General features: G+C 48.4%; 1 protein-coding gene across 8 annotated transcripts in view; it reads left to right on the top strand.

Moving 5' to 3' along the window:
* Window positions 1-11,074, top strand: part of DCLK2 (doublecortin like kinase 2) — a 161,981-nt gene that overhangs the window by 140,359 nt on the left and 10,548 nt on the right. For 7 of the 8 annotated variants that reach the window (XR_014016495.1, XM_081242378.1, XM_081242373.1 and 4 more), the window contains 5 exons: window positions 288-421; window positions 809-886; window positions 6,434-6,530; window positions 7,368-7,448; window positions 8,804-8,920. Coding sequence is in view for 7 of the 8 variants with exons in the window: in XM_081242378.1 (XP_081098504.1) it covers window positions 288-421; window positions 809-886; window positions 6,434-6,530; window positions 7,368-7,448; window positions 8,804-8,920 (507 nt within the window). In the remaining variant the exon portion in view is untranslated. The remainder of the gene's footprint in view (window positions 1-287; window positions 422-808; window positions 887-6,433; window positions 6,531-7,367; window positions 7,449-8,803; window positions 8,921-11,074) is intronic. The other variant, XM_081242377.1, reaches the window with a different exon arrangement.

An 11,074-nucleotide genomic window follows, 5' to 3' on the forward strand; every position in this document is an offset into this window, starting at 1 on the left:
CGTGCCCGTTATACTCCTAGGTAAGGAACTTTTGCAAAGGTAGAAATATTGTCTTTTTCCTATTTCACACAATCAAAATCACATGCAAAATCTCTAAAAAGAAAAATTAGAGCTTTAAGAAGCAACAAAGATAAATCATGGCGTTAATATCACAAGGAGCGATTTCTTTTGATTTGTTAGTAAATGTATGTGTCCTTTCTGCCTAATTCCAAAGCCCCCCACCTTGCAATCACTGAGGAAAAAAAAAAAAAAAAAGACTTCTGATTATTGGCTGGTTTCTGTTCCAGGTGTGTGAATATCCTGATGGGACCAAGTCTTTGAAACTGGGAGACTTCGGGCTGGCCACTGTGGTCGAAGGCCCTTTATACACAGTCTGTGGCACCCCGACTTACGTGGCCCCAGAAATCATTGCTGAAACCGGGTATGCCTCCTGGGGGTTTGGGTTAGTGCTTTAACTTTGGGAAAGGGTATATTTTGCTGCTACATGCCTCTTGGGAATGTGGAGGGCAGGAGAGACTGTTACCTGCACCATGATTTTGATCCCAGGAGCTTGAGTTTGTGCTTCCAAGAGCCCTAGGCCTGGACTTCTGTCCCGAGGCCCGTCTCGGAGTCCCCAGGATGGTGGGGAGGTTGGGAGCAGACACACCTTTTGTCCAAAGGGTAATTCATTCCTCTACATGAAAATGAGCAGTTTGGTGCCGAAAGGCCTTTTTTCCCCTAACAAACAAAGGCAAGTACTCCAGTAATGTGCAGGGTTCCTGGGAGTAGTATCACTGTGTCTCTCCTCCCACCCACTTTGTTTCCCCAGCTATGGCCTGAAGGTGGACATTTGGGCGGCTGGCGTGATCACGTACATACTGCTCTGTGGATTCCCACCCTTCCGAAGGTCAGTGGCTCTTTGAATGACAATATTTGAACTGTAAACCCTCTCCCTTTGATCAGGAAGCAGACATTCTACTCCTGGCAATCAGGACCAGAAACTACTCAATAAAAATGTCAGTTAAAAATTATACAAACATACTTTTCACTTTTTTATCTTAATTTACAACCTATTAATGTATATTCCTTGTCCACACTTTTGATGTGAGGCCAAGGCCTTTGCTTTGTGTTTGGTCCCCTGAGTTTCCTGCGGTCATTCTTCCATAAAACACACCCATAGTCCAGTGTCTATGATTTCCATTCTCAGTCTTTTTCAAGAGGAATAGATTTAAAGATCCTTGCGAAGCAATCTGATCCTTCCAGGTAAGCCTTTTTCTAGTTCTTAAGAGTTGTCTCTTCTACTTAATTCGACAGCAGTTTTTTGGTTTTTTTTTTTTTAATAAATTTATTTATTTATTTATTTTTGGCTGTGTTGGGCCTTTGTTGCTGTGCACATGCTTTCTCTAGCTGTTGAGAGCGGGGGCTACTTTTTGTTGCCGTGAGCGGGTTTCTCACTGAGGTGGCTTCTCTTGTTGCAGAGCACGGGCTGTAGGAGCACTGGCTCAGCAGTTGTGGCTCACAGGCTCTAGAGCGCAGGCTCAGTAGTTGTGGCGCACGGGCTTATTTGTTCCGTGGCATGTGGGATCTTCCCGGACCAGGGCTCAAACCTGTGTCCCCTGCATTGGCAGGGGGATTCTTAACCACTGTGCAACCAGGGAAGCCCCCTCAACAGCAGTTTTTAAACAACTCACTTTGCAAAGCATTCAACCTAGTTCTTGTAGAAACAGGGAATTCTTTCTTTTTAAATTTATTTTGTCCATTCACATAATATTTAAGTAGAATTACAAATACTTTTGGCATAAACAGAACTGGGAACAGCAGATTGACCCTTGGTGACCCTGCACCTCACCTGGTGGCCACACATGGTGTTTGGGTGTGTGCTGGGGTGCACTCACACCCAGCAGTCCATGACCAGGGGGCGTGTGGGGCTTCGACACAGCATCTCTTTTGATCAGTTCTGTCTCCCTCTTTGGAGCAAATGAACACTTTGAAGCAGAAGTTCATCTAATGGTGCATGTTTGATTTTCCTCTGAGTTTTCTTGAATTCTCTTTTCCTTTTAATCCCTTCTTTGTTCATTTTACAACTATTTGTAACAGAGTAGCTCCTGTGGGCCAGGTACTATTCTAAGTGCTGGGAATCGAGTGGTGAACAAAACATATTCTCTGAGGCCATAGTGTTTACATTGTAGTATTCGGTCAGTAAGTGAAAAATAAGTTTATTCCATCCCCCCCACACCCCGCATTTTATTGTGAAAGCTTTCAAACATACAGAAAAGTTGAAAGGTTTATCTTTTTTAAATGATCAATTTTTAATTGAGTTGAACAGTTTTGTTATTTTTTTTTGCTGACACTAAACACAAGAATGACAGAGATATCAGTCTCTACTTGTGAGAGCCTTCTGGTGTAGATACATCACGAGAATATTGATCAAGCAGAATACCTGAGCATGAGGTCATGCTCAGTTGGGGGCATGCTTAATTGAGGGCTAGAAATCACAAAAGGTTTCGCGAAAGATATGACGTTTGAGTGGGACCTTGTCCTGGTGGCGTGGGTTAGGTTTCTGTAGGTGGAAGGTTCTTTCCATCTGGCCATCAACATCATGGTTTTCCATCAAGATCATTGCTCAGGTGGGTTATACAGCCTGTAGGATTACTGGACGTATCAGTTTTTGCTGAATAACAAACTTCCCGTAAAGGCAGGGGTGTAAATCATTCTGTGAGTCCACTGAGCAGTTCTTCTGCTCTGGGCTGGCTCAGTGTCAGCTGGGAAACAGATATGACTTGGCCATGTGCCTTTCAGCGTCTGGTGGGCTAGCATGGGCTTCACATGATGGTGGATACAGGATATCCCAAAGCAGCCAGAGCACTTTCCAGGTCTCTGCTTGCCTCACATTTCTTCATTGATGTCCCGTTGACCAAACGAAATCAAATAGCTAAGCCTGGGGTAAATGTGGGAGAAGGTTAAGTGTGTACCTAGAGGGTGGGGGATCATTTGTGGCTATTTTTACAGTCACACTGTGCCCTGGCTGGTTTCCGTGATGACTTGTCTTGGGAACTAGTCAAGTGCAGGGGGTAGTGGGTTTTGATAGCAAGTAATTCTAGGACCATTTACAGTAGAGTCTCCCTCCTTGGTTAACCCAAGTTAAGAGCAGTTGGAAAAGGGTATCAGGGATCAGTTGTAGAGGAATGTGTGCTCACAACTCCCTCTAGTGTTGCCACTTGGCAGCGCAGCCTGGGAGTTTTTTCTTTGACTTTGCTTTTTACTTTTTAACAAAAGTGAGACTCAGATTGAACAATATGTATCTATTGTGACTTGTTACCCAATGGACAGCAGCTTCTTTGTGGGATCTTGAGATAAGTCTGGCTAATCAAAAAGCAGTAAAACTACATTCTGAAAGCTGCTGCCTTAGGTGTTATATTCAGAAGCTGGTCCTACAACTCTAGATAGCTTACTTTTGAAAAATGTTTTCCCTCTTTCATACCATGTTGTGATGAAAGAGAATCTATTATGTTAAATGCTAGTTACAGAAACATCTTCACAGCGTACAGAGAGACATTCTGGATAGATTTTATAACCTATAATATAAAATATATTTATTTTTATATATTTTATATATCATATATATATAGCAAATTATGGAAATGGTCCTTTAAAGAATGATAAATGACTAAGGTATAAGACAGATTCTCTACTTAAATTTGTACCTAAAATAAAGTCCTTCCAACAGATATCTCAAAATATTTTTCTACAAAAGATGATTTTCACCCAAAGCTTTTTAATTAAAATTGTTCCTTGGAATTGAGAGTTTCAGCTTCCTTCACTGTAGCATCTCTCATTCTTCTTTTAGGGTTTTCGGGCTTTAGTCTTGGGCTGACATATATTTTCCCTCCAGTCTTTTCAACACCAGATTCATTGTTACCGAGAAGGATGTTGGTTTTTCAGAGGCAGCTCGGCGTTTAGTTATTGCCTAAGCAAGTCTGTTCTTAGGGCCACTGACAACAAGTAATACTTGCCTGACTATGCTGAGGTATTTGATGTTTCTTTTAAAGACACACACATACATACCCCCCTTGAAGTCAGATGTTTGCACATCATTTGTGAAATAGCTTACAACGTTTTTTCAGGTTACCTCCTCCGACCTTTAATGACTTGGCATTGGATAGAGTGTACACAGACTCTTTTGCTGTTTTCAGAGTTTTCCTTAATGGGCGTTTTCATACTTACAGCTCTGTACTGTTTAAGAATTAAAAAGTGCCTGAAGCATCTCAGCCGGATTGTACAGTATAAATGTGTTAATGAATCCAGGGAAGATTTAATCAGAGAGGCTTTTATTATGTGAAAAATAAATACGACTAATACTACTAAGAAGATAAATTCTCGTCGACTCTGCTCCCGTGAGGGCAGCCCGAAGAAATTCCCAAAGCTCTTGCAGTTCACAGCATGGGTCCTGAGGGTGCCATTCTAATTGCCAGGATCCTGGCGTTTTGTTGTTGACTTAGGCTGTTTTGCCAAGGACCTAAATCCTGCAGACACACCCCCAACGTTTTAGCTGTTTGTTAACAAAACAAAAGCCATCGATATTAACAGAACATAAGCTAGTCGAGATTCCAGAAAAATACCAAAAAGGAGATGAGTGCAGTCAGAGAGAGGAATGGCTAAAAAGAGCAAATTCTGGAAATGTGATTTTTTTCTATCTTATTCTAACATTGTCTCCTGGGGTCCTCCAATTTTCTAAAGGTTTCTGTAAAATCCCATTGTGTTCTCAGGTGCATCCTTTACTCATTTTGAAGGAGGGTTGAGCTGAATTAAATCAGTAGAGAAGTAACAGTGAAAAGGAAAGAAAAGATTTAGACACCTAGAAAGAGTCTGTGCTCACTCCAAGAATATCACTTTTTAGGAGAGCGAGGTGGGTGGGGGCATCTTTTGCCTTGTCCGGTGATCTGGCCTGACTTGTGCTGTTCTGTGTGCTGCGTGACCCTAGAACAGGAACGAGGCAGCCACCTCATCACACAGCCCCCAAATTTGTCGCTGGACACTCCCCGGAACGATCTATTTCTAGGGGCACCACACTTGCCCTTGCAGACCCTGGAGGGCTGGTAGCATGAGCAGCCTCCTGTCCAGAAGGCTGGGCAGGGTCCCACGTGAGCACCCTGAGCAGTACGTAGGCTGCAGGGAGCCTGTCGGGAGCTCCAGGAGGAATGTTGCACCCTTGCCAAGTGAGACTGAACTCCGCTCCTGGATTTTGATCTTGACCCCAGCAGTGCATCCTGAGTTTTCTCCTAGGGCTTTGTGATGGCCTAGAAAGCCAAGGACTGTGTTCTCACTCTGGCCATTGACGTGCCCACCAAGGGAAGGGGCTCTGTGGCCCTGGAGATGCAGTTTTCTGGGAGGTAGGGGACGCCCAGCTTCCTGAATTTTTCCCAGCAGTGTTTCCATGGAGCCATCCATAAAAAGTCAAGTCATCATTTGTCCTGTAGGCACCAGCTGTGTGTGCAGGTGCACCTTGCGGGGCGGGGGGGCAGGTAGGCACAGGGTGGGGAGGTACATTCACCCAGGGGTGGCGAGGTGGGTTTACCTCAACCGTGCAGTTCTAGTTGATGTCCTTGGATGGGCTCTTTGTCTTGGACTGAGCTTCAATGAAAGGCAAGTTCCAAAGGGCGGAGCACATTGTGTCATGAATGTTTGTCCAGATTCTGAACTCCTTATGATGCTTTCATATGTTGGCTGCTTCACTGATCTTTGGCTGTTTTCTTGGAAAAGTAGAAAGAGGAAGGACAAGGAGATCTGACTCAAATGTGCTGCTTTTCCCTTCTTACTACCACGAGAGATTGAGGGCAGGTGCTGAGCTTGTTTTTTGCTGAAATGAGGGTTTACATCATTTGTGGATGCCATTTTTTTCTTGAGTCATTTTTTATCGTGGAAAAATATATGTAACATAAAATTTATCATTTAAACCATTTTTAAGTGTATAGTTTTAAGGCTTATGTGGTGTTAAGTACATTTACAATGTTGGACAACCATCACTACCATCCATCCCTGGAACATCTTCATCTTTCCACGTTGAAACCCTGAACCCACTGAACAAAGTTCTTGCATCTTTGTCTCTTCTCTCTCCCCCCTCCCTCTCTTCCCCCTCCCTCACCCTCTATTTCCCTCCCCATCTCTCCCCCTCCCTCTCTTTCCCTCCACCCTCCCTCCGCCCCCCGTCTCTCCCCATCTCTCCCCCACCACACACACCTCCCTCTTTCTCTGTGATTCCCAGGCCCATGGAAATGTTCTTCGGTTCTTTGTCTAAAAGGGAGAGTGTCATCCCAAATGCAGTTGAGACCCACAGCTGAGCTATGACACGCCCAAGCCAGAGAGACTGGACTCCTCCCCCCTCCTCCCATGAGCATTTTGTTAAAAACCGTAAGGTGACTCTGACTCTTTCTCTGTTTCTCCATCACTGACTTAGTGAGAACAATCTCCAGGAAGATCTCTTCGACCAGATCTTGGCTGGGAAGCTAGAGTTTCCGGCCCCTTACTGGGACAACATCACAGACTCAGCCAAGGTACCCATCCAGGCCCATTTCTAGAGGTTGCGTCGTGTTGAGGGTCCTCAGCCATTGTGGGGGGCGGTAGCAGGTCTTGGTGTTGAGCTCCGCGTCTGTTTTTTTTGCGGTACGCGGGCCTCTCACTGCTGTGGCCTCTCCCGTTGCGGAGCACAGGCTCCGGACGCGCAGGCTCAGCGGCCATGGCTCACGGGCCCAGCCGCTCCGCGGCATGTGGGATCCCCCCGGACCGGGGCACGAACCCGTGTCCCCTGCATCGGCAGGCGGACTCTCAACCACTGCGCCACCAGGGAAGCCCCTGTCTTGACTTTTAATGTGTGATTCTTCATTAAGTTCCTTCCTCAGTGTGGTCTCTGAAATGCTTAACCAAATTCTGAAAGCTGGACTGGCTGTCTTCCCAGTTTGCCGCTACCGTCCTCCTGTGCTCCTCTAAGCCCTAAACGTTTGTTCTTTCATTTATTCAAGAAATGTGTTACGGACACCCGTCAGACTATAGGGGTGGATTTGTGAGACCTGAATTGCCAAAAGGAGCAGCACTGCAGTTTTGCGCTGTGGAATGTTGATAATGACCGGAACTCTTAGGAGAGAACATCTTGGGTTTAATGTAGGTTCGGGAGAGACCTCTTCCTCTCTCAGTGCCGCCGACACAAGGCAGCTGTGTCTGTGTAATTGCCTCCTAGGCGTGGGCAGTGGAGGTGATAATAGCTTTTGCATTCAAACGGCTGAGCAGCTGTGTTGGCTGTTCTTTGAAGTCCTTGGTGCAAACTCAAGATTTCTGTGTTGATGCTGGCATTACCCCCTTTCGCCTGCTCTATCACCTTCTTTATTTCTTTCCAGGAATTAATCAGTCAAATGCTTCAGGTAAACGTTGAAGCGCGGTGCACTGCGGGACAGATCCTGAGTCACCCCTGGGTATCAGTAAGTACCTACATCCCCGGGGAACCAACATCTCTGTGTCCTGTGGCCAACAGCATGCTTCCTCGCCAGGGCTTTTGCGCAGGCAAAGTTCTGCATCCAAGTTCCATGGGGGATTAAATGTCTGTTTTCTCTGATGAGCAAGTGGCATGAAGGCAGTCCTCTGGGGGAAAGCGGTTGGCACCAGGATCCTGCTCTGTGAGTGACCTGGCAAGTCACTGTCCCTTCCTGGGCCTCAGTTTCCTTGTCTGTGAGAAGAAGGGTTTGGCCAGGATGCTCTCTAAGGAGCTTTTTCTGTCATCCTGGGGTTTGAGAGTTTTTAGGATTTGCCCAGAGATGAGCCTGTGTCAGACCCTGGTGTCTGTCTTCATGGCACGTGGTCCCAGGAGCACTCCTGCTGCAGGCGGCGTGGCCGGGACGCGGTCCTGCCAGAGTCAGGCAGAGGATGTGTGACGTTGCCTGGAATTTCTCTGGGCTTGGGCGGTGGCTCTGGGCTTGGGGGACACACGGTCCACGAAATGGCAACAGCAGGAGAGGCTGCGCCCCCTTCAGTCCTGGAGGCACCGGGACAGTGACGTTAATTCAGGGGCTTTTGCTGACTTTGGCTCCCCAGGCACCTCTGCCACCCACTGTCCCACACGTCCCGACCTTTCCTTTCAAACTCTCTGGGTCCTGCTAAGTGACTTGGCTCTTAGGCCAAGTAGCTGAGATGCCACATTTTTTAAATGAGCGATCAGGACTAACAGCTACCTGCATTCTTTTTTTTTTTTTTTTTTTTGCGTTATGCGGGCCTCTCACTGTTGTGGCCTCTCCCGTTGTGGAGCACAGGCTCCGGACGCGCAGGCTCAGCGGCCATGGCTCACGGGCCCAGCCGCTCTGCGGCATGTGGGATCTTCCCGGATCGGGGCACGAACCCGTGTCCCCTGCATCGGCAGGCAGACTCTCAACCACTGCGCCACCAGGGAAGCCCTGCATTCTTGATTAAAATGATAAGCTGTTCATTAATTTTGATGTTTCCATGGGAGGGCTCTATACTAAAGTAGGTGGCATTTGTGCTGCGGGGGGAGGGTCTCGGAACCCTGTAGACTGTCCTTGTGCCACTGGGACCTCTGCCCTCTCCTCGGCCCCCTCCAGACCTAAGGAGGGGGGTGAATGGCAGAGGTCTTTCCGAGGGCAGGGGACTGGTGAATAATGGTAATCGTTTCTAATTACTTCACTTAGATTGTTCCCCCGACCATGTGGCTCAGATGGGCCCATTTAGGAGGAGATGGTGGTGGTGACGGCTGGTGTGTGACTGCTGAGGAAGACACAACATAGACGTGAGAATCAAAGGCAGTGTATTTGATTCTTTCCTGTAGGACGATGCCTCCCAGGAGAATAATATGCAGGCTGAAGTAACAGGTAAACTCAAACAGCACTTTCATAACGCGCTCCCCAAACAGAACAGCACCACCACCGGGGTCTCCGTTATCATGGTAAGTAGAATGCGTGGTTCTGCCCTCGGGCAGCTGCAGTGTCTGGCTGACTGCTCGGCCGACATCGAATCTTATCAAGTCAGCCACCAGGCGTTTCCCTCACACGGCCGTGGGCGCTGTCGTGTTCCTCTCCACTTCAGGAATGGCTTGGCACGTGAAGGGCACCCTTTGGCCGGCTCCCAGGCCTTGGGTCCTGGGATCAGAGGTTGCGCAGGTCCCAGCAAGGCCAGGCTGATGGGCCCCTGGCCGGGGCGCCCCGGCCTCTTCTCCTGGGCTTGGTGGCCTCCAGGCAGCTGCTTTGCTTTCCCGTCTAGAGAGCGGTTCCCAAACCCAGGTGGGACTTACGGCAAAAGGAGTGACTCCCTGACTACTCAAGGCCTCAGAAATAGATTATTTGAGCTATGAATGATTCTTTGGGACTTGGGATAAGAAACAGCCAGAGTTAAGCAAATTCCATTTTAAAAAGTCAGTGTTTTGTGGTTTTTAAAAGTTCGGAAGAATGAAAAAAATATATTAGTTTTTTCAGGGTTGGTAAAATTTTATGAGAAGTCAGTAACAGTGATCCCCATATTTTTTCAAATCTTTCTTTTTCTAAAATGTTTTTTAAAAGGCAGCTTACCTAAATACACAAACACGGCAGATGAAAAGTGGCATTAAAGTAAGTGAAGTAGCATGAACGTAAGTTCAGCAAATGGGAGAAGAAGGCAGAAAGAATAAAACTGAGCCAGAAGTGTGGTGTGCCCCCTCCCACCACTGTCCGGACCCAAGTCGTCACCCAAGTGGGGCCGTGAAACTGGCCCCCTGCTCCGGTGCCGTGTGTAGAGCACGGGTCCTCGGCGTGATCTCCGTCCCACGCACAGGATCAGGGAGCCGCGGCCGGGAGTCAGGCTTTCTCAGGAGGCGGGGACCTGAGCTGGGTCTCGGCCATCCCAGTACTGCGGGGATCCTGGGGAGCCGTACAGCTCCGGACAGCCTGACCTCAGGACAGGCCCTCACCCTCTGGAAAGGCTGGGTGTCCTACCGACGGGGAAGAAAACAGTTGCTTATTCTCAGGGCGCACCGTAGCCTGGGAAGCTTCCCTGCGAGGACCTGGGTCCAGACAGAGGCAGAGAGAAGCCCCGCCCCCTCGTGAGTGCGGGAGCCGGGCTGCTCCTGGAGCCTCTACCGCCGTCCTGGCACCGCCGCACCGTCCTCCTCCTCCGGGGTGGGCGGCTGCGCTCCCCGCTCCAGCCCCCAGTCCAGGCTTGCAGGCTGATGTGCTGCCGGACTCGCGAGTGGGGGTGATGATGGACTCCGGGCCGAAAGAGCGGGAAGGCCTCTTGAGCTGTGGTTTTCCTGGCATCTCAGCAGTGTTCTGCCGAGAGCCTGAGAAAGTCAGAGCTGTCACAGAGCGGCAGTTTAAACCCTTTGCAAAGAACCAGCTTGACTGAGCATGAGAAAGTTCTCAGGCGGTTCACCCTTGAGAGCAAGGCTGCTGGCTGGGGTAAGGGGTCACCACCCTGCCTCCGGCTGCGCTGTTAGGCAGCTTCTGGCGAAATTTGCAAAAATTTAAAAACACTGAAAAACTGGCACACGCAACATGGAACAAAAAACTTGAGTCATCAGCACAATTTAACAACCACACGTTAATTCAGCTTCATAGTGTCCTAGAGGAGGAACCTTTATAGGAGGCGCCCAGGGCTTACGGCAGCTCCCCCACCTCATTCCCTGGGTCACCTGTCAACTCACGGCCCAGATGGGAATGGATGGCCCAAGGCCTGTAGCCCACTAAGGTTCTGGAATGATCAGCCCTTCTGCCTTTTGGCCCAGTATAGGCTCTGTTCTGGTTAAGGACGTTTAGGCTCTCTCAGACAGAAACTACATCTCACGGTTTACAAATGGCATTTTTCCATTTGCTGATGGATTTCAACTGTTAAATTTCAAACTCCTGAGCTTTAACGGGATGTTTGTGTGAATGAGCAACGCTTTATTGTGATTCCCGCGGTGGTTGTGAAAGTTGTGTGTTCCCGTGTGTGTTCAGTGTCATCTTGGGCATGTTGGCAGGGCTCCATCTAACCCGGCATTCCGTACACAACTCCACAGCGCGTTAGCTCTGGGGAGGTGCTGACGACGTCATCACGCTCACTGCCTACGGGGCAATCAGTAGAGCCTGCC

The sequence above is a fragment of the Mesoplodon bidens genome, assembly GCF_964165515.1.
Source record: "Mesoplodon bidens genome assembly, chromosome: 1".
In the NCBI taxonomy this organism is placed as follows: Eukaryota; Metazoa; Chordata; class Mammalia; order Artiodactyla; family Ziphiidae; genus Mesoplodon; species Mesoplodon bidens.